The 24,189-nt window shown below is 45.5% G+C and overlaps 1 protein-coding gene across 2 annotated transcripts in view; it reads right to left on the bottom strand.

Annotated features, from left to right (window-relative positions):
* The window catches only part of DNAI1 (dynein axonemal intermediate chain 1), a 152,515-nt gene that overhangs the window by 39,983 nt on the left and 88,343 nt on the right, over window positions 1–24,189 (bottom strand). For both annotated transcript variants that reach the window (XM_030511344.1, XM_030511345.1), the window contains 4 exons: window positions 20,847–20,934; window positions 18,930–19,009; window positions 12,934–13,082; window positions 11,954–12,053 (listed from right to left, as the gene is read on the bottom strand). In XM_030511344.1, coding sequence (XP_030367204.1) covers window positions 11,954–12,053; window positions 12,934–13,082; window positions 18,930–19,009; window positions 20,847–20,934 — 417 coding nt within the window. The remainder of the gene's footprint in view (window positions 1–11,953; window positions 12,054–12,933; window positions 13,083–18,929; window positions 19,010–20,846; window positions 20,935–24,189) is intronic.

Raw genomic sequence — 24,189 nt, forward strand, 5'->3', positions numbered from 1 at the left:
GGGCAGGGCTTCATGCTGAAAGAATTGAAAACCTGCATCTTTCCCTTGGGGTTCCTAGTTCCATGAGCTGCCCTGCTGGCTCAAGTCCTGGGACTAAAGATTATGGAATAGGATCCAGTTGGATCTCCCACCCCAGAGACTCACTAACATCACACAGTTTCTCCCCATTGCAGTGCGCTGGTGGCCCCTATCCCTCCAGAGTATAGATTGTCCTCCATAGGGCACCTTCCTTCTCAGGGCAGGCACTCATCCAGGAGCACCCAGATGAGAGCTGCCATCCAGACACTGCCAGGCAGCTGGCACAAACGGGAGTTTTTGATGAGAGATAATATTTGTATAACTTTCCACATGTGGCAGGCAAACATATTTACCTACTCACTGACACACAGTGTGCCATGTTGTCCTGGGTTGTTACAGCTCACAGGGCAGACCTCCTTCCATCCATCTCACCCCTGATGCCTCACTTGGTACCATAGCATCACCCAGACTGTTATCTCCACCAACACAGTGGTGATGCTTGTCAGAATGAGAGACCTCACAGTTCAATGACTCCATGGGAAACACAGTAACTTGGCCAGGGTTCCTAACGCAGAAAGTGTAGCTTTGATAGGAAGACAGCATACAGCAACAGGGCAGTGTGGTGCCCTGTGCTGGGGCAGCAGCTTGAGTCTTAATGGTACTGAGAGTTGTGAAGGAACAAAAAGCATGTCAACACAGTATTCTGGTCAGAGCTTACAAACCAGTGAAGGTGCCCCTGTGGATAGCTCCCTCTGTCCTGCCAGTTCTGCTAACTCCTTCTCATGCTGCCTAGGCCGGTCCTGAGACCTGGAGCCATGATCGCTTACCCACACTCATCCAGGAGTGGTTTAGAAACTACAGAGTGGAGGTTTCAGACCTCTGATTTTCAGTTTCCACTGTGGTGCACATCCCCAGGGAGGGAGCTGGAGCCTCTGACAATAAACACACTTTTCTCAGATATCTTCTGCAGATCCCATAGAAGCAAACCAGGGACCTGCAGGGTCTGCAGACCGTGGCAGACACCCTCATTCTTTCTGCTAAGAAGCATTCAGATAATGGGAAAAGGGCATCTCAGTTTTTTGTTACGGAACCCTTAAGAAGAAGATGTGGCCACTTCCCTAGAGGAACATGATTCAGACTCCAAGAACAAGAAATATGGGGAGAAGCACAGAGAGAGGGGTAAAAGAAACATAAAAATGTCTGAAATAGAAAAGTGCAAGAACTCTCGCCTGCTTCTCCCAGCTTAGTTACAGATCTCCAGGGAGAATAAGGCATGAAGCAGTAACCAATGACTCCAACAGCTATTTTATTTATGGTCCCTCTAAACCTGAGTGTCCACTCCAGGGAAGTGCAGGAAGACAAGTAGCACCTCCAAATGAAGCCCAAGCTGTTGAACTAAGTAATTCTTTGCAGCATAGGGATTTGTGAGCTGACATCAACAACCATCAAAAGAAACCTAGGTTTACAATACCAAAGTGCTGGACAGATTGACGGTAGATATGCCAGGCAGATGCTCAAAACAAACTTCTTCTTAATGGAAGAACAGTAACTCTGGGAAGTCAGTAACCTCTGAAAAGGAGCATTAAATTTAAGCAGATGCGCAGTTATCTGAGATGGGATCAGGTGAATTCTGCAGCCTCTCTCTGATGCTTTTTACTCAATAGGAACATTTTAAAATTACCATCAGGGTAACAACAGAACCTGCATGCTTGACGTACAGGCAATAATGGATCTAACTCTGCTGTGTTACAGTTGCAGAAAATATTTGACATAAATGAGCTGCTTTGATGCCTGACTCTCAGCCGGAGAAGTAATCCAGCTCAGCTGCATCCAGACCATCAGCTCCCCTGTCTCTGAATCACACAAACGTATTCTACCTACCAAAATCGAGTGGCTCCCCACTGAGGCTCCCACAGCTGCTCTGAAAGCATGGTGCATGTCCAGTCTATTACTGTAGCTCCACCACCAAAACAAGTTCAGAGTTTTGAATATCTCATTTCCCACTGCCCGCTCTGCAAACTGCACTTACAGCCTGAAAGCCGGCCCAGGCTCCCACCTACTCAGCAGCTCTGAGGTGACCTGGACCCCTCTGTCCTTTCCCTGCAGCACATCAGCCCTGTGAGCCCAGGGAGGGAAACACCAGGAGATCTGGTGGAGAGCTCGACCCTCCAAACAGCACCACCTGAAAGCAACCAACCTCCCTGCCAGCAGAACAAGCTACTTGGTTTTTGTGGTCCATGAAGTAGGGAGCTCTAGAGCTACTTTGACCTACCCTACCTTTATTGCATGCTTTGAACAAACGCTGGGCCTGCAGTGGCTGCAACCTATGCTGTCCTGTTCTTCCAGGCTTGCAAGCCTTCATTCCCCAGCAGTGATCTGGGCAACGCTACCATGTTCAAAAACCAACCGACAGCAACCAGAATCAAGGCTGGGGGAAAATATATATGTGTGTAAGAACAAGGAAGATGTACCTGGTAACTTGGCAACAAAGAATAAAGTTGGTGTAAGAGCAAAAAGGTGAGGGATAATTTAATATAATGCTGCCCTTTACCAGTTGACATCTCTTTCACTGCTTGGCTTTCACTGTCTTCATGATGGATTTACCTAATTTTCTTGACTGAACCATGATACCTCATCCAGTTGCAAACTCCACAGATGATTTGTTTCAAACTCTGAGGCAATATATGTAATCGGCAGCCTCTGTCTGGCACCAAGTCAGCTGCTGGAGCATACTAAAGATAATGGGCAGGAAGGGCAGCTCCAACTTACATCAAAGCCAAGCTACCATGCAGTGGCGACCTTACTTTGTATTATTTCTATACTCCTACTGCAGCCAGAACATCCTCAAATACAGTTAATTTTTTCTACAAGGACATTTTTGAGTTACAAATAAGGGTTGTAAGACAGTCCTTGGTCCCTCTGAAGCCTGGGGCTTGGCAGGAGCAAAGGAGACTGGGCTCAGAAAACATTCATTGCCTCCTTGCTTCTGTGATGACACAGGAATGCTGGTCCTTGGTGGCCCTGACACCACACCAGCACTAGGCAGACCCTAAAACTCATGAGCTTTCACAGCACTTCCATGCTAATGGCAAAAGGACAGACCCAGCTCTGTTACAGTATGTTCAGAAGTAGCTTTAAGCTCAGAGTAGTCTTCCAATGTCTGAAGGGGGCCTACAAGGATGCCGGAGAGGGTCTCTTCGTTAGGGACTGTAGTGATATGACAAGGGGTGATGGGTTCAGACTTACACAGGAGAAGTTCAGGTTAGATATAAGGCAGAAGTTCTTTACTGTGAGGGTGGTGAGGCACTGGAATGGGTTGCCCAAGGAAGTTGTGAATGTTCCATCCCTGGCACTGCTCAAGGATGGAGTCCATCCAGGTTGGATGGAGCCTTGGGTGACAAGGTTTAGTGCGAGGCGCCCCTGCCCATGGCAGGAGAAATTAATGACCTTAAGGTCCTTTCCAACCCAAACCATTCTATGATTCTAAGGATAAGCAGGCATCTGTGAAAGCTGCTTTTGGGGCTGAGCCACGTGAGCTTTGCCAGTGAGGAGCTGGCTGTATGTCCCAGGGTATGGGAGGGGGCCTAAAGCACATCCCTCTGCCCTGCGTCATGCCAGCCCACTTCTCTAGGGTGCATGACACAGGAGGGAAGAGAGCATCTGTGTCACCTGACTGAACTGTAGGAGCTGCTTCATTGTAGGGCTGCATATCTCTGCTCTTCCTCATTCAGTAAGAACTGGGTCACTCCCATTTTGACATGGTAGGAAAACAGCATCAGCCTCAGCTGATTTGACTCATCTCCCACGAGTCAGTAAGAAATCAAAGCCTCTGCACATGGAAGAGATGCTATTCATTCAGACGGCTGAGGACCATTTGACGTTTTATGGAAACCCTGTGACATTGTTTTACAAGAAAGTGCTTGTTTATCCAAGCTAACTTGTCAGTTAACACTTCTGTCAGCCTGGCTCTGCTCCGAGAGTCTCAGTGATTAGGATAATCTCCTTCACGCCTCAGTCCTGCTCACTTCTGAATGCTGTAATCTGGTGCTAAATAGCTGATGCATCCTACCCCTGCTGCTTGCACTTTAGTTTGGTCTAATATGATTCTCTTATGTTACCCATGACTCTTTTTTATTTTTTCTTTTGACTCTTTAACTTCAATAGTGTGCTTTGGAATGAATCACAAAACCTCCCTCTGATCTTCACTTTTGTACCAAATTTAATGTTACTTTCCAAATCACTTCTGAAAGGTTAAAGTCAAACAGAAAAGCTAATCTGTGCTGAACTCCTGCAACAGCTAGGCTGATGGTACCTCTGCACTATTCTGCAATCCCTTCTGCAGCAGCAAAGATGACCCTTCTTTAGAGACCAGCATGCAAAGTCCAGCCTGAACCCTGGCTGTGCTCAGAGGGTGGCTTTGCCCTGCATCTCCCATGGTTTGACTCAGCAGCACAGTATCAGTGAGAACACAGCAGCGCAGGCAGTCCCTGGGCCCAGCATCCCTTACAGTCCTTCTGCTTCCCCAATTAGTGATCTTTTCATGTTGCACATTTGGTTTGTGTCTTTATTGAATTTTAGCTCACTGACTGCAAATTGCTGCTGAGGTTGTCAAGCTCATTTACAATTTCAATTCTGGCACAAAGGCACTTGTAAATCCTGTCTGCTTAGTGCCCCCCAAATTACTGCTGAGTTTCAGCACCAGCTTCAGTACCCAAAGCATCCCTAGCTGCACTGCACACTCTGTTGAGGATGACTTCCATCATGTCACATCCATCTTCTCACCTGCTTCATAGTTTGCTTATGGGCTTGTGGCAACAGCGTTCCTGAGGTCAACCTGTAAACATGTGTTACACCTCCTTCCTCTGATCAACCAGGCTCGCTTCTCTCAAGAACATTATTAGATCTGTTTTATGTGATATGGCCTTACTAAAGCCCTATTAGACTGGCTGTTCTTTCATCTACCAGTACTTACAAACAGATCATTCACTGATTTGTCCCATGGGCAGGGACACCTTCCACTAGAGCAGGTTGCTCAAAGCCCCTGTGTCCAACCTGGCCTTGAACACTGCCAGGGATGGAGCAGCCACAGCTTCTCTGGGCACCCTGTGCCAGCGCCTCAGCACCCTCACAGGGAAGAATTTTTTCCTAATGTCTAATCTAAACCTCCCCTCTTCCAGCTTAAAGCCATTCCCCCTAGAATGGCTATGCCCTGCTACAGACAGTCAGCACTGGAGGCTGGGGCATGGGTGAAGGCAGGCAGTTGCACAAGCAAGGGCAGCATCAGGTTTGATGGGAGAATCAGTCACTGCTCTCTGGCACCTGCAGCCCCGCAGCAGGCCAGCAAAGCTGTTCATAAAGCAGATATCGAACTGTCATGGTTTGGAGACTGGCATTTAAAATGAATCAGCACAGATTTCAGGTCATTATATAATGCCAAGCAACAAGCACCAGGGTACAGGAGCTGCTGTCTCTGTACAGCGGGATGGGCAGATAGCTGAGGGCTCTCAGGGGCCTTAATGCAAATGGTTCCCACTTTCAAACTGAAACCTAAGTGAAGGGCCATTCTTAAGAAAGGAATATAACAAAGAGCAGAGAGGCACCTAGGAGCAGCTTTCTATTCTCAGAGATGCTCTTGATGGGCTCTGTGCACCCCGTATGTTTTTATGCAAAGTCTAATAAGTGAATCAAGTGAATCCAGAGATAATACTCAAATCATTTTTTCCACTCATATGTCTGTGAAAGCAGAAAAAGGCAAACTTGGTTCCTGTGTGGCTGAATGAACTAGTTAATCTCAGCAGATGGGTTTTGTTAAAATGCTGTATTTCATAACCTGAAAAAGCTATAGCTCTAGTGATGAAAAACTGGCCTGTGAGCATCTCTGTAAGAAACAATTCCTGCAACGCCACTGGCAAAAGGGGTTTACATTTATGTGTGGCTTTGCACTGAAACCAACTACTGTGCTGACCTCACCCCACTTCAACTCAGTAGCTGAGGCTTGGAGCCCACCAGAGCACCCTATGATGGGATGGAAGCTGCAGCAGGATAGAGGTGAAGGCTCACACCCTTCAGGGCAAAGCAACCTTCCAAGGCTAGCTTTATTCCCTAGAAGCAGTGCACAGAGAGCCTGGTGGCTGGGGGGAAGGAAAGACAGCCCGACTGGCACAAAGAAAGCAGCATTAATTCCAGGGTCTCTGACCATCTACCTCACTGAGCTTTGATATGCTACCAGCCCTTGTTTGAAAGCAGACATAAAAGCTTGCCCAGCAGTCCACATCAATCTCAAAGATTCAGCAGGAAATAAGAAAGAGCCTTTTAGGTTTTGTGACAGAAGAAAATGAACAGTTTTACCGGAAACAACCACTTATGCTGTGAATGCAATTTCAAAGCCAATTTAAGAAAGCCCCTGCCCACTTCAGCCTACTCAAAGGTCCTCCTGGGTGATGGCAGGGGGACCTGCACTCATTTGGTGTTTTTACTCCCCAGCAAGTGCCCAGGCCATGATGCAGAGAGACAGAAGATGCCCTATCCCAGCCCTGAAGAGCTAGTTGTGGCCCCATAACGTATGGATGAACCCCATGGGATACTGCAGAAGGGTAGGAGGAAATACTTGAATGCAGCAGGGACATCTGTAGCCATGAGGGGTTCACAGTCCTGACTCCCCCGGGCAAAAGCACTGACTGATGCTGAGAGGTCTGCTGGCACCCCTGATTCATGCCCTACAAGGAGAGGCAGCATTAGGCCCAAACTACCCAGTGAAATATTTGCAAACCTGAAAGGTTTAGCAAGCCTCTTATCTGCAAAATCATTCATGCTTTTAAAATAAGAGATTGGATTTTGCTGCCGGTCAATGCTAAATTGCAAGCAAGCCTCTGCAAATTGCTCTATGAACAAACACACAACAGTGCTAAACAAGCGTTTCTTTCCCAAGAGGAGAAAGTAAAACAGTGGGTATCAAGACAACAGGCATTTTTTCGACATCTTATCTGATGCTGAGATGCAACAGGAACATGGTCTTCAAGACTTCTCATACAGAACAGTTGTTCAGTAAAATACATGTGTATAAGCAGGAAAGGGCACACTCACTTCCCGAGCAGCACAAACCGTTAGCTAATTTCCTGAAGGTTTAGGTTGTTTCAAGTATTTCACATCTTGAAAGGTCAAGAGCTTCAGTAATGGGGAAAAGCCCTAGAGCATATGTCTAAGCGGCCTTCTCTGCAGAGTTCACATTTGGATGGCATTTATCTTGAGGCTATCAATATTTACTAAAGATGGCTACAACATCACCTTGCTCTAGCTGCATTAGTCATGAAGGATACAGACCACAAAAACATGAGAGCAAATGGACCTGTACTTAGTGCAAGCCTCTTGTAAAACTCCTGGGATCCCCCTTCTCACACAGGACTTTTCATAGTGTCACCGGGTCAGAAGGTAATTCAGGTTGGAAGAGACACTAAGAAGCCTCTACCCCAACCTCCTGCCCACAGCGTGAGCTCTGAGGTCAGATGCAGTTGCTCAGGGCTCCGCACAATCTGGTCTTGAAAATCTCCATGGACAGTGATGGCACAGCCTCTCTGGGCAAGCTCTTCCATTACTTGACTCCCTTCACAGCGAAGGTTTCTCCTTATATCCAGTCCAAACCTCTCATTTCAACTCAATTCAGCTGTTGTGTCTCATTGTCCCTTCATGCACCGTTGTGAAGAGCTCGGCTCCACCTTCTTGATGACCTCCTTGCAGGCACTGGCAGGCTGCTGCTGGGTTCCTTCTCCAGGCTCAACCACACCACTACGGCCATTGCATGGGGCAGCTGTGGCCCACAGCCTGGGATCCAGCCATCCAGGGACACTTGTGACATGGGTGTCTTTAGCTTTTTTAACAGGGGGAACAATCCATGCATGAATTCAGCACAAGAAAGCATCCACATGCATGGAGTCATCCAGAAGCGGAGGAAATGCCAGCACCATTGCCTTATTTAAGGAAAGTAAGTAAAAGAAGACCAAGCACAAAATTTCAAGTATGACTCTTGCTTTTAAATGTTTCTTTTTTTTTTCTTTTTTTTTTCCCCCTGCTTTAAGCCTGTTTGAGATGGGATTAAAGCAAACTCTCAAAGGCAAATCCTACCAAATGCCACAGGGATTAAATTCCACCCCTCCCTGTTGCTCTGACCAGCATTCCTAGATTTCCTGCACCCTAAGTTTAAGAGTCGAGGTATCCAAATCCATCTCCATATTTGTTTTTTTTTTATTTCCAAAGCTAACCTTTCTCTTCCTGTCAAGTTTTTACCATTTACAACATGAACTAAACTAGGTGTTCTCTACCTCATTTTATTTCAGCACTGATCACATCAGTAACTGCACCCAGGTCTCCATAGGAAATGGCCTGAAGGGACCACAGAGCTACTGCCAGCCAACTGAGCTGCAGGACTCATGTTTAGAAATAACAGATCTTTCCACTTGTCTGCTTTAGGAACCACTGTGGAGTCTTCAAGGAATGTAAGTGTCATCTGAAATGCAATCACGGAGCAAAACTGCAGTGAACTTAGCACACTGATTGAAACCAAAGCTGAATGCTCTATAGCAACCACTCTGAGTGCATCCAGCAGAGACTAGCTTCCATAAAAGCAGCTGGCTGTCCAGTCCTTTTAAAACAGGCCACTTATTTAGGCACCTCGTTAGAGAATTGGGAGGCTTTTTCCAGGCGGTCTTGGCATGCATACACATATCTCAGTGATCATTTTATTTCAATTTTCATTTGAAATCATTTACGCTCATTCTGAAACAAAATGGCCATCGGGCAGAGCAGGAGACTAAGGAAATTACCCAGAACATAATAGAGAGCAATAGTAGCAGTTAGTATCCAATGCATCAGCAGCAGAACGTGCACACTTGGATTATTTATGAAGAGGTGGTGCTGTCTGAAGCAGATGCCCAGCTGCCAACACACACATTTTATCATAATGCCCATGATACTTACAGATTTTCCTAAATCTTCACCTCCTGGAATCATGGGGATTGAGAGATTTTTAGATTTAGAATGCCCCAATTCCCAAGTCAGTCTTACAAGGCAGGGGGCTGATACACACCTTTTGGGTGCATAGCATCAGCTTGAATAAGGAAATGCGTTCTCCAAAATACACCAGGTATCCCTTTAAGGCTGCAATTAGGGTCTGATTTAAAACCACCTCCAGGCAACCTTCAAGTTTTGCAGGCATAATTATGTGCGGATGCAAAGCTAGAGGCTGCTTATGAACAGGAGGCCTTTAATGTTTTATTTTCTGGCTGCACGTCCTGTTGTTTTCTGTATCATAGAATCTTAGAATACCCTGTTAATATCCTGTTAATGTAGACCTTTCCCAGCTTTAATGGAGACTACCCTTTGCAAGGTGCTGAGCTATTCCCAAGAAGGGCACTGTGCCACAAAGTATAATACTCCTCTTCCCCTGCAGATCTAGAAGGTTCTGCTCAAAATAGAACCTAAACCATGGCTCAGACACACCCTGCTGCACCAGCATTGGTTAGTGGCTAACACAGAGGCCCAGGATTTCTATCAGCATCAGTGCTGGCCAGCCCACTGTGATGGAAAGGCAGCTCTTGCCTTTCCTGTTAAGTAGCCCAGTTCTGGGCTGCTCCTGGCTGATGGCCACTCTTCTCAGAATGTGGGATTACAGGCATAAAGCAGAATTAGATCCTACTAAATTAGGATTACTGAATTAGATCCAAGGTAGGATAGACAAAGTGAGATACCCTGGGTGTAGTGCTGCCAAGCCAGACAGTTGACTGTCTTATCCATGGCCTCATACAAACTCCAGGCCCACGGATGCTGCAGCTGATGTGATTCTGCAACCACACAACTAGAGTCACTGCAGCAGTGGCTAGGACAAGCAGGGGTGGGGTGGAAAGACCCTGTTGCACAAACTATTGCTAAGTCCTTAGGAGCTTCCCTACAGCGGGTAGAACCTGGCCCAAGCAAGTAGCACGAAGCCTCCATAGAGCTACCATTGTAGAAACTTAATCACATCAATAAAGAATCCAAGTATGCCCATTATTTACCCTCCATCTGCTCATGCTGCCCAAGATGTATCACTGCCTGCAAGTATCTCTCTCCTTTTCCCCACAGTTAGGCACCAGGACACAGCTGGGGTACCCACAGGTCTCTGCAGCACTTACCCCACCACTCAATTAGAGCTGTGAAGGTCAGCATGACCCTTACCAGGTTTGAGGACGCACAAAACTTCACTTGTGGAAAACAATCAGAGGATGAGTCACATTATGAATGCATTAATTTCATTCATGCAGACCTTCCATTTCATATAAGGGAGAATGAGGACAGACATATTCATGAACAAAGAGCCCCACTGTGACCCTGCCTGCAAGGGAAAAGCATCAACACTGCTTTCTATAGGCTGTGGCTTCCCAGGGAGACCAGGTGCCCAGTGAAGAGATTTGTATTGTTTAACTTGGGAGAGACAAATTCACAGCCTGAGCCAGTGTATCAGTGAAATGAATTTTTTGCTATAACATAAAGGTTAAACTGCAATAAAGTTGCCAAGGCATCAATTCAATAATAGAGATATATAAAGGCCATCTTTTTGCTAGAGTAATTTGGCCAAACTGCACAGACTTTCCAGTTTATATCAGCAAAACATTCAGACCATGGTGACAGAGCAACGTGGTCTTAGAGTACAAAATCAGAGTTGATAGATAACTACATGCCCTGGCTAGTCACCAGGCTCAAATTAACCATCTGAGATACTAGGATGAATGGCTAGGGGCAAAAATATAACTGCCATCATCTTAATATTAGGACTGGTCAAAGGATGTCATTACCAAATCATTACTCATGAACACAGCCTCACACAGTGGGAAAATGTTGATTTTATTTAATTGGAACAAAGTTCTACTGGCTGATCCATGGTATATTACTATAATTGAGTTTTTAATACCAATGTAAGTATATAACCTCTTAATTCTACTGCTTCTCTACATCTTAGAAGTTCCAAACCAATACCCTAATGTCAGCTTGTACTAGGGGTGCTCTGATCTGGAGCATCATCTCTCCACCCCCAGGGATGCAGTGGTTAGTAAGATGATTTCACACATTGGGAATTCAGTGTTTTCAATCCTGGCATATGCAAGCTGCACACTGTTACTGATGTGTTCAACACAAGAGCAAGCAGGGACTCTCATGCCTTTGCAACCCCTACCTTAAGGCAGCATGAGCAGTGCTGAGAAGGAGTGAGCAACTCATGCCCAGGAACATACACGCCAAAGGCAGGAAAGCATAGGAAAAAGAAGCCTGTTCCCCAAATCCTTGCTTTCCTCTCTATCTTCTGAGTACCTCCATTCCTGCAGCAAGAGGAGCAAACTAGGACTGCAGAGAGGTTTAGCTTTCTTATACTAGAGGCTGGGAGACTTGGCCCCCAGGAAGCACCTGTGCTTGGAAGAGAGGGCCCATATATGCATTTCTGATGGGTTTGTCAAGAGTGCAGTGAGATGTGCAGCTGATCCTCAGCATCTGCTAAAAGCCCTCTGATTTAAATCAGCTGTTTGGATGACTGGGCTGCAGCTGAGAGATTTCTGGCCTTGTTGCTTGTAGGGGTGTGGTAGACCTTAAGGGAGAAGGAGTAAGAAAGACTGCTGTTCAGGTTTCCTCATCTCTGTTATTACTTTATGACTTCTGTGTCCTCTGTAATCAGACTGAGCAAAAAGGAATTTTAGGGCCGTAAGCTACCAAAATGACCCTCCCATCCTGAGGCAAGCAGCTCAGGCAAGCTGCAGCCAATTCAGCCTGTCACTGTGGTGGATTACTGCTGATGGGAGATCTGCAGCTCCTTGGCATGCCAGGCCAGGACTGGGCTGACATGTCCCCGCACTCAACCCTAATCTCCCTTGACTTTCTCTCAGCTCAAATCAGAGCAGTGTTGTTCCCAGGCTCTCACCTTGCTATCAGTGGTGACTGCAGCAAAGACCGTGGAGGAGTAAGGGGCCCATGCAACATCTCCTACACCAGAATTCAGGTCATAAACAAACATCGGAGTCCTGTAAAAAGAAGAACCAGAGAGAACTCTTTTATACACATGCCGCTCTGGAAGTGAAACACCGAGTTATAAACACTGATGCTGCAGCCTGTGTTCAAGGCCAGCTGCAGAAGTGGGAGATGGGTATTTATGTCAGATAACAGCTATCACCTGAGCCAAAGACAGAGCAAAGCTCAGTATCAACTCAAATGGGTTGGGATGGGTCCTGCTGTGATGAGAAGAAAGAGTGGTTTTTTCTTTCTGAAAGCACTTGAAAAGCTTCCTCCCAACACACACAGCAAGATGGAGTCTCTCTGGTTTATAATCATATGGGAAAAAGTGATTTTCCCTCTCTGGACTTCTGACAACAACACTGAATATTAGAGCAGTATTGGCAACAGAAAATATTTGACTCTGACTGATACACAAAAAAATCAATTTCCTGATTGAAACCAGACATTGCTCAACCACTAACCCTGAACTTCATTATGTATTTTTAAATGTCCCAATTTTTATTTTATTTTATTTTTTCCTCTCTGACTCTTAGGAGGTGTCTGGCCCTGAGGCCGTAAGCCAGCCCCTGACATTTCTCAACAGCATTTCTCCAGAAGAATAACCCCACCACAGTAGGTCCTGCCTGAATAAAAACAGGTCCAAAGCAAAGCAGTCAGGCTCTGTGCTGAGCTGCAATGCTTGGCAAGTTCCTGGGGCAGCCAATGCTAAATTTCATACGTGGGGCGTACAAATCTGAGTCATTAGCCTCAGAAACAGAAATAAGAGAGTAATTAGCAATATCAATGCCTAGGAGGGAAACCGAGGCTGAGGTATAAGCAGAGTCGATATCTGCGGCTAGCATGTCAGGCTGGACCTCCCTGCCCATGCCAGAACCCAGCAGGACCTACTTGATGGTGTGATCCCAGATTTTGACTGTCCAGTCAGAGCTACAGGAAATGAAGACTTTTGAGTGGTAGGGATTCCAGCTGACAGAGTCCACGGCCATGTGATGGGCTTCAAACACATCCAGAAATTGGCTTGAATAGCATTTTGAACACTGTAAAGGAAAGAACTAGTCAGTAATCAGAGCTAGACCTTCTCTTGGAGCTCATATTCTTGCAGAAAGATGCTTCTGAACACTTGTATGGCCTCCTAGGCTCTTCTGGGCTGGCTGGAAAGTGGTGGCTGATACCCAGAGGGGCTACAGAAACAAAATAACTTAGCACATGCTGTTTCACCTCACTTCCAGGCGACACCGAGCTCCCCTCTGCAATACACAGAGGTAGGAATAAAGTTTTCTGGTTGTATTTACAGCCACAGAGAGGCCCTTGAGCCCCTTCTTCACAGCAGGACTTCCACCACCTTCCTGTGAGCTCGGGATCCTGCCATGCCCCTGAAAAAGGCTCTCGGGAAAGGCAAGGGAAAACATCTCTTGTGTTGCTCAGGAGCACACAGCACCGTGTGCATTTGAAGTGTCGCAATTAAGACCTCTAGTAACAGTGCTCTCAGCGCAAGAATGACCTATTGGACTCTTTGGCTCTAAGGATTTTGGGAACATGCCAGAAGTGCCTTCCGTGCTATGATGCTGCAACAGCCTGCTCTGAGAGCCTGCCCCATCACATGGCTCTGCAGTTATTAATCTTGTGCTACTTGTGACTTCTCGGAGGGGTGTGAGAACCACAAGAGGTTGGCCAGCGCTCAGGCATGTCCCAGTGAGCAGGGGGACAGCAGCCTGTAAACTGGGCAAACCCTGCACACGCATGTGAGGGTCAGGCCAGCAGTGTCACAGCTGATGAGTGGCAAAACGTAGGATGTGTGCAAGAGCTGGAAAACATTTGGGAGCCTTGGAAAAGACACTCTTTGTGTGAGCTCATGAAGGGGGGGAGAAATTACAATCTGCTGCCTGCATGAGCAGAATACGGGACTTGATCCAGATCCTGTCAGTTCTTTGTACACAGAAAAATTAGGTTATACTCCCCAAACCTCCTCCCCACTGAGGGGAATGGAGGCTTCCTTTGTTAGCCACAATGACCTCATCTCACAAGTAATACCCTCTCAGTTGTGTTCCTTCACACAAGCTGTATCCACACAGTAGGCTGGGGTTGGTTTCAGGATTTTCTGTTGGTCTGCCTTGGTACTGCCACTACAAGGACTTTTCAGCACCTTTCATTAATCCCTAATGAATGCAGCAACACATCATCTGTCCAAGCAGCAGGATTGCTGAAGTGTTATTTGACTTTACTTCCTGCAAACCAAAGCTCTTAATAATCGTAAGGCTTAACTGTTTATTACACATGACACTCACTGGGTATTCAGACCTGTTTTTTCGGATGTCCTTGTGCACTAGTACCGGATTGAGGGTGCTAAACTAGTCACACAGCAGTAGCTCCTGCATCCCTGGGAGGCTTGCTGTGGTAGGAAACAGAAACAAGGAAGTTGCTCATGTCCCACTGAGATTTACTGACAGTGTCTATAGCTTGCTAACTGTTTGGTGCCTGCTCTGTCTCTGAGTTACTGTCCTTGTGTGTAATTATGGGACTGAAATGTCCTTTAATGGCATGTTTCATAACTTTACTTCATAATTCTTAATGTTCAGCCACCAGGAAAATTGGTACTTGGCCTCTTTTGAAAGTCACTTTGCTGTGAATAGTCAGAATGGGTCACGAGTAATTAACACAAGAGAGAAGCTGCTTTAACCATCTGTCCTTCCAAGTATGTGGATTGAAGGTCCCTAATACCTGAGAAGTTTGAAGAGTGAGATACTAACCAGATTTGTCTGCATCCACCAGAACTGTGATGCTCAGCACTCTGTTTTCAAAGCCTTGTTGGGGCTGAGCCTCTGATCAGTGCAACTCTCTGGGCACTTGTAGGGGAGCCCTGCCATGCTCTGGGATGTTCTGATCCACAGCACTGGCTTTGCAGTCTGCAAGTCTGCCCCAGAGCTGAGGTCCAGGTCCCAAAAGGAAAGAGATCTATGGTTTTCCCATGAATTCAGCAGCAAAAAGGGTTCTGTAGGGCAGATGCCTAACTTCTGACAAGATAGCTTCAAAGAGGATGAGCAGATTCAGGGAGCAGGCATTTGTGCAGCCTGTCTGATCTTCAAGAGCACTGCTCCAATTTGCTGAGAGTGGTTTTTTCTCCTATTTAAATGGTGGTAGATGTATGTGAATAGTAAATGGTATTTTTGTGATGAGATGGGAAAGCAAGAATGTGTCTACACCAATACAGGAAATCAGTATGAAGATGATTGGTGAGAGGGCTACAAAACATGGGGGATGAATTCTGGGAGGAAAGGAGAACTCCAAGGACACAAAACTTAAAAATAATCTTCATTAACAGCACTTCAGCTCATGCTAGATGTTAGCCTGATGCAAAACTCCTCCGCATCCATGGTGAATGGATGGTTATTAGTGTCCTTGTAATACAGAAGATTGCTTTAGTTCACTAACAGAAACACTGAGACTCCCTGGTTTTTGCTCAGTGCCTTCTTGTAGAGATCTGCAACAGAAATGCTAAGATTTGTACAAAGGCTTATGAATGAAAAAAGAGGCATGTGAATGCACTGGGAGAAACAAGAGGAAATGGTAAAAGAAAGAACCCATGTTATTTGATGGCAAAAGCAGTCAGTCAAGTGACAAGATAACAGAACAGAACAAACATAAGCCCAAAGACAAGGTGGCGAGAAGAACACTTCATCTGCAGCTTCATCCTGGCTAGGTGGTCTATAACAGACTCCTACCAGGAGCTGCTTGCTTGACCTTCACCCTGATCTTCCCCCACAAACAGCATTTTCACTCACAACGCTGAGTTCAAAGAATTACCTTTTCCTTCTACACAGTCTTGCACTGAGTTTTATTATATTCATTTGTTACACTCTCAAACTGCCTAAGACTGAAAAAAACCCCTTTCTTACATGAATATGTTCTAATCTCATCACAATTTTTCTGCTGAAGCCTGTTTATTAAGAAGTAATTCTGACCAAAGACCTGAAGCCTCAATAGTGTTTCAATATGAATTGCAGAGACCATACTTTTTACTACCAAAGCTGAACAATTCCTAAACAGCAAGTAAGATATGCAAAGAGGCAGTTTTGCATTACAGAATCGTATTAATGCAGAAACAGTTTGTCCTCTATGAAAAAAGGTGATAGGTCTGTCTGTAATTAAGATAATGATTTCTTGGCTTCAGAAATGCTATTAACTAAGCCATTTAAAAATTTTCACCATAATTGTTCTGCAGCTAAAGAACTAACATATTATCATTCTATTTGTGGGCGTGCCTGGTCTCTGAAAAAACACCTTCCTGAAATTCACTTTCCAATTTATGTAATAAATAATCTAAAATCCAGCCCGTGTGGACAGCAGCCCATGTTTGATCCCTGACTCATACCTCATGTAAGAAGACTGTCCCTCTCACTCAACATGCAGTGGCAAGGGCAAGTGCAGCACAGAGACCTGAGTAGCTCAGCTCTTACTCAGTGCAGCCACAGGACCCAAGAGGCTGCTCAAAGGTCTGCGGCACTGTCACTGTCTTCAGCATCCAAGCAGAGGAAGGCTCTGGGAAGCAGTCCACAGGTAGCTCCAGAAATGGGTTCAGACATACAATGCTTCAGTAAAGGGTGTGATGAAAGTGAATGGTGTGCTTGAGAAATGTCTGGAGGAGTTGATCCCAAAGCTTTTGAAACTCAGGGGATGCTAAGGCTGCAAGCAGTCTTCCCCCTGGTTTTGTGGATACTATAGAGGCCTGCCTGTGCTAGACACACAATTTCTCTTCCATGTGTTAGCCCATACAATCTGATGGAAGACTGCTCTTCCTGCCCATGGGAACACCTGAGTTTTATAGGGCAGTGTTGCACAGTGTGAGACTGGTCCAACTTTCCCTAAGACTTACAGGAAATTCCAGTGCAGGAATGTTTTGTTGCTTACCATAACCTGAAATCAGGCTTAGTACCCATAAAATAGAAGAACCTGTAAAACAGTATTTCTGCATTTGTCCACCCAAGAAGTAGTTAAAATATCTGGCTTCATGGCAGGGATCATTCCTTACGTTAAAACCCCATCCTAGTTTTAGTTTCGCTGATGATCATCCAAGGCAGGAATACCTACAGCTTTGTCAATGCAAATGCTGCTAAATTCTGCTCCTATTCAGTGCTCCTCCATGAAGGACTTCCTTTGCTCTGTAACTGAGCTAGGACACCAGCCTGAACATACCTCCTGAAGGGTAACTGATGGTCCCCACCTATCACAGACACGTGCTGTCATACTCACTGACATCCATCACTCACCTAAGCACAGAGGAAGTTAAAACATGTCATTCCCTACTGCCTTTTGACCAGGACTAGACACAACAGTATCCAAAAAATTTGGAGTACAATACCTAGTGTACCAACTCCTGTGGTGACCAGACAACTCAGAACATCTGCCCATGACTGGACAGATGCTTTGTATCCTGAAAGCATCAACAAAAAAACCCATTGCACCTACTTCACTGCCCATCACCCACCTGCCCAGCCTCCCACCTTTCTCCCACATCCCTTCTTTCTGCATCTGTCTGGTGCAGTGCAAGTGAGCACTACTCAGAAATCTTCCCTAGATACTTCCTGGCAGAGGGAGAGATTTCAATCAGAATTATCCCTGTGGAAGGGCTATATATTTGTTAAGTCCATCTTGCCTAAATGATTGATACTTATTTCAGAATACCATTTCCTTTGGGTTCTTTTTCTCTGTTTTGTTTCCCTTTTGCAGGCAGGACATGGTGAAGGAGCTTACAGCATCCTCTAGGGATGTCTGGATGGATCTGCTCTGCACGTCAGCCTCCTGCTGATGGCCCACCCCCCACATTGAAGGGATGTGGCTACAATATTAACAAAGCCCCAAACTTAGCTCAGAGGAATGCTGTGCAAACAAAGTTATATGAGTAAGCAGCAACTGGCTTTATTTTCAAGGCTATATACAGCAGAGCTCAAAACTTTCTATTTTCATCTTGATTTCTTAAGAAAACACAATGTCTGTGTCCTGCTGACTGCTTGTCTCTCCTCCCAAACAACTTCTGATCCCACTGGCAACTTCAGGCAAAGCTGGGACTTGGCAATGTTAAGGCCTTCCCTATTCTGTAAAAAGAGATGGCTGCAGAGCACAAACATCTGGTAATGCCCCCATCCTGGGAAGGGCAAACAAAGCTTGGCTACTGCCCTCACCACATGTCTGGAGCTGGCTGGCTGCAGCTCCCCCCTGGTGCTGAGCACCAAGGGGACAAGCTGCAGGAGGGCACTGGAGAGGAGGTAGCCAGCTCTGTCTGCAGGAATCAAGGGTTATAGCATGGAGGTGGGATCATTGAGCTGCGGATAGCATGGGAGTGATCAGAGAAAGGAATGATTAGAGTAGAGAGCAAGGTTCTGGAGACAACAGGGTAAGGAAAAAGTGGGGCTGGGGAAAGGATCTGGGATGTAATTGTGGAAGGGAAGGAGCTGTGGCACACTGGTCCATAGGAAAAAGGCTTCATTAGCCTCACTGCTCACAGGATGACAGGTCTAAAAAAGAAAATAGCTGACATTTTTCCTACCATTCCCCCATAGCCATGATGACAGAGGATCAGCACCTTTTAACTTCTGCTCTGATCATAGTTGGCCCCTCGCTTGCACAGCCACAATCTGCAAAGCATTCTGGGATGCAGTTTGCATGAAAAACATTCCGCAAAATAAGGTCTTAATTGGGTCTGTGCGGAGAGCTCCCCGTGACCCCTTCTGTCTCTATGCTGGTCTCAGGCTCACCACAGCGATCTGAGAGCATAACCAGGCTCTGAAGTTTCACATTATTACTGCCTGAGCAAACAGTTAAGATGATGAACCTAAAAGACAAGCACAGGTCAGGGGATGTAAAACAAGAGACAAAGAAACTGTTCTTACCTTATAAATCTTCCCCTCTTCAGTACCAACGAGAAACAAATAGTCTATCTTTTTGTGAAAATCAAACGATGTCCCACAGCCTGGTAACAGAAGAAAGGTCTGTCAGACAGAGAATTGGTTCATCTGGCCAGCACACACTCCCTGCCTATGGTACACACACACTGCCGGGGTTTTCAGGAGTGATTTATCAGCCAGAAGCTCCCAAGAGAAATTAGAGCCAGCCCTTCTGCAAACACTTATAGACCTACACTAAGCTGTGCCTGTCCCCAAGACCTGCAATTTGAAGAGCCTACATACAGAAAGGGAAAAGAGAACTGTAAGAACTGGAAGGGAACTGGAAGAACAGATTGGCTAGGTATTCACTTACCAAAGAGAATTCCTAGCCAAATGCCTGTTGCAAATATAAGAGTCCTGAGGGCCAGGCCTGCCTCCTATTGGAGAAGAACAGATCTTTTCTGTTTGTTTAGTATTCACAGAAAATAGAAATGGTTTCTTATGCATAAAAGAGTCCAGAGAGGAAACACCACATCACACCTCCCTTTTCATCCTTAGCTCAGAAGCTTAGCAGGCTCTCTTCAGTAAAGCCAATAGCAAAGGATGTGATTTGGGAAGAAATCTTCTGCCAGGCACAGAAGCATCCTCTTAACTTCAAAAGCCCCGAATGGAGCAACATTGCAAACTGTATTTAAAAGAGGTGTCAACCACAACAGGATGTGACTCCTTGAGATTTTGTGGCTTCTGTTCCTGAAGTAGATGCAACATCATCCAAGAAAGCCAATTCGGATGGTAGTGAAAAAATTTCAGGAGGGTCCTTGAGCAGAAATGGGATGTCTGCTGAGTGCCAGAGCAACCTGGGGCTGTTGACCAACAGGGACACCCAGAGAAAACATCAGAGGATAAAAAAGCAGACAAGGCTGAGAAGCGCATAGTTACAGAGAACTTTCTGCAAAGGCAGCTGTCTTAAACATTATGTCTTCAACGTTAACAAAATGTGGTCCTCAAAGGAATTGTTAAGGTTATTCAACTCTGTAATACTGTCTGCATTTTTAACATTTAAATAGATTGTTAAATATTCAAGACAAGTATTTGAAAATCCATTTCACAGAAACGCTAACAAATAATCCTGAAGCCCCTGGGAGTTCTGCAGTGTACTGCTTTCGCTGGTCTCTTGCAACCTATGCAAACCTTCTTACAAATTGTTCAGGAGTTATTGTGTAGAAACAGCAATCCTTAAATGCAAAGTGCTTTCTCAAAACCCAGGCCGCAGCTTCACAGCCAAAAGCAGGTGCAATAGGATGATTAGGAGATTCCTCAAGGCTCCCTGTGTAGTCCAGTACCTCCAGAGCTGACTCATCCCATCTTACCCCAAACACAGGATGGTCAGGCTGAGGTGATGCAGCATAGGAGGACTGCACTGTTTCTACTTTGTACAGAGAGAGCCTAACATAGTAGGTCAGAAGAGATGTTGTATTTTTAGAGAGCCAAAACCTGCTGAGATTCATCACTGCTGGCTGGATGAGCTGTGCACCCAGGAAAGGGCAAAGGCTGCTTTTCATCTTGATTTGGCCAGTCCACATTAATGTCTGGTAGGAAGAACAAAACTGACTTAGTTTTGACAAATACAGGTAATGCCTGTGCTTTGTCCACACTGGGCTATCCCAGTAAAACCACCATGCTTTGAACTGACGTTCACCTTTCTTTTCCAAGTACAGGCAAGGTGTAACCAGCAAAATTTGACTCAATTAGCAGCTATTGCTCCAGACAGACTTTGCCTTACTACATGATGAAAGCAAGGAGGTGTAACCCTTCTTTAGCTCCTTTCCATCTCAACACCCTACTCCCAATTTAATTCCCAAATGACTGATTAGAGGCTTTGTGTCAGTAATTAATCAGCATGGAAAGGACTTGGGCTCCTACCAAGTGTTTTCAGCTGCAGACCCTCTGGCCCCTGCGCCGTTGTTCCTTCTACTGACAGCTTGATGACATCTGTATGAACCAGCTCATTCTGCAGGCAGAGGAGATTCCACATGAATAACATGGTTTACAGCAACAATAGAGAGACATTCAGTAATTTGAAATGGCAAATTTTATGGAGGAATTTTAAAAAGCTGTCCAAATGTTGCTTAATGTTTCATGCTCGCAGTTGGCAACTTGCTAACGCGCCACTTTTACATAAAACCTCCAGGAAACTAATGCTTTGGCGCGCTGGAGCTGAGAGCCACTGGTACACCACCCAGACACATGCAGCTGACGTAGGAAGCTTTGGGCTTTGGGGTCAATGTTTTTGAGTGGAGGTTGACACTGCCAGCTTAAATCATTGTGTTAAGCGAAACCACCCTGCGTGGTTTAAGATGGGTATTGCATACCATTATGGAGCTGATTAAAACCCACACTAATGGATAGTAACTCACCACCTTGCCAGTCTTTGCTTCTTACCATCTTCCTATTAACCCCAGAGCAGCCTCAGTTCCCGATACTTACAACCTCATGGGCTCTGAGATTCAAATAACAAGAACATCTAGCTAGCAGCTCCCCCAGAGGAAAAATGCCCAGTGTAGCTATTATCAGCAGAGCTCTAAATAGCTCTCATTGCAGGCCACAGCACTGCTGTGCCAGGTGATGTGTGCACATAGGGCAAAAAGACTGTGCCCCAAACAGTTTACAGTCAAGGTGGAAGACAGAAGACAGATGAAAATAGACACAATGTGGATGAATATGAGGAAACAATGAGAGGGTAAAGATCCATTCTTAGACTAGCATTGGGAATTAAAATACCACTGCCGAACGGAGTTGGTTGTGAATATAAGAATACCCTGGGGCTGATAAAAAGAACAAAGAACTAAAGATTAAATTAGTGAGCAGTGTGGGCTGAGGACTGGATGTTTTAATGAATCTGCAGATTTCCCACTGGAGCACTGTGAGAACAAAACATAACTTCTTAGCTCAGTGAATCAAGCTTTAGCTGGACCTCCTCTAAGCCCAGAGCAGGACTCAGGTAGAAAAAGAGATTCTGCCTAGCAAAGTCAATCCCTGGGAATTGCATGTTAGGGAAAATGGGAGAAGACCTCGTGAGTGTCCGTTCAGTACTGCAGTCCAGAGGGGACAGTGATCTGCAAGACATTTTTATCATATTTTGGAAGTACAAATTTACAGAAGGTTCAAGAAAGGTCAAAACCCATAAAATAATGTACTTCCTTCTCATTCATTTGCACTCTTGCACACTAGCGTGCCCTGACCTATTGATGGCTGGAACTGTTCTCTGAGAAAGCAGCAAGCAGCAGGACTCTGCAGCCTGCACAGTCCTACCTTCTGTTATTCTTCTTGTAGCATGTGGGTCACATCAAGTTGGAGTCAGTGGGTCAAGGCAGGAGTGATGTCAAGAAAGAGACATATGTGCTGGTGTATGTGTGCGAGAACTGAAAAGAGTGATGCCCAGAGCATCCAGTAGCAGAGCGTATTGCGTGTGCTGCTCACTCTGTACCCAAATAGGAGTGCTAGTGGGCTGCTGGGAGCAGAGTCAGGACATGCTGAGCAGGTACTTGCTTCTGCTCAGGCTCCCAGGTCTGCCTGTTCACCATGGAGCATCTGCCCTGTCCAAGCCATGAGTGGTTGCCACAGGAGTCTGGTCGGAAGAGGAGCTTTGGACCTGCCTGACTCTGGCCATGCTGATATACCCAGTGCGTCTAAGCAAGGTCAGACACACGATCTGAGCAGATCCACAGATATGTTAGCACACTTAAACTCTCTGTGCTGGTAGAAAGGCAAACGACATGAGATCTTCTCTGTAAGTACACACCTTTCTGCAGCCTTTCTCTGAAGATGTGTCCCAGCACCTCCATCTGGTCAAGACCTCTGTGAACAGCTTCTGTAGCCTTTCACCTTCACAAAGGATATTACTCGTGCACACTTCCCTGTTGTGCTGGTTTTAGTTTGTACCCAGCTTTTCCAGCTCTACAGTCTGGAAAATGCATCTGTTCCTGGGGCTGTTTGTTGCCAAAGCCATTTGTATATTCCTCTGGGTAAACAGACTGTCGACAGTTTGGCCTTCCAGGAATACTGAGCAGTAATACATTGCTTCTGCCTAACAATTGTAAAGCACTTTGTAAGCATTAGTGAATTAGGCCTTGCAGCTGCCTGTTTCTCTTTAGTTGTTATTAGCCTCAAGTGATGAAGGAGGCACAGACCTGTTCAGTAATTTAGCTCTAGGTCATGTAGGAAGGGCGAACTACAGCTACTAGTCAAATCTGGGATTGCTGAGCATCAGCCTGGGCAGCAGCACCAGGCTGAATCCCACTCTTTAATGTGGCTCTACAGCCCTCCTTTTTGATAGGCAAGGTGTGCACACAAGGAGGGAGAGTAGCATCATCCAGCTGCAAAAATCCTGCGTTCTTCCTTGCCGTTTTACACCTTCATGATCACCCAAAACCGAGCCAAGACAGCCTAAGCACACACGCAGCTCACGTGTAGTCTCATAAAGTTTGTCCAAAGTGACTGTGTCCACTTTTAACAGGCAACCGCTATGGTCAAGCCAGATCAGCTGTCCCTAGCTAACATTTGATAACTCTTCTATCTGAATCTTTTGTGTGGCTTGCCAAATATTCAGCTGGAAGAAAGAATTTATTAACTTTCTGCTCTCAGCTTTGGAAGTGTCAAACAGCTATCAGTGTTTGAAGAAGCTTTAGTTCTGGATAGTCCTGTTAAGAAAGATTAATGAAGGTCTCTTTCATTTATTCACTATTTGCACTATAGATCTGAAGAACAAAAAACCTCCGGAGTTTCTTCTATTTTTTCTAAGTAAAACCCAGAGATAGCTCTTTTGTAAAACTGGAATTCAATCAGATTGTCCACTTCTCATCTCTGGATACAAACCTACAAATTGTACCAAAATGCCCTTTTCATTCTGTTTCTTTCTTTCCCTGTTGAATCTCTGTACAAAAAAAAGAAACCAGACAGCACTTAAAATGTTGCTGTTTTCCAGTCCTGCCTGCTAAGTACATGCCAGCTCCGGCAATTTCAGAGGTAACTTCACCTCAAAAATATCTTAAAAGTGTGCTTTTCACATGGGTGCAGCCAATTTTAAAACAGAAGTGTAAGGAATAAGTAGAAATGACATTGTATTAAGTGGATGGAGGTCTTAGAAGTCACACCAAGGATGCTTAATTAGGTATATCGACATGCTCCAGGGTTTACAGTATGGGAACACAGTTAAGCACAGATGAATCACAGAAATGTTGCAATAGACCTTTTAGCAGTTGAGTTG

Source organism: Strigops habroptila, chromosome Z, assembly GCF_004027225.2.
Source record: "Strigops habroptila isolate Jane chromosome Z, bStrHab1.2.pri, whole genome shotgun sequence".
In the NCBI taxonomy this organism is placed as follows: Eukaryota; Metazoa; Chordata; class Aves; order Psittaciformes; family Psittacidae; genus Strigops; species Strigops habroptila.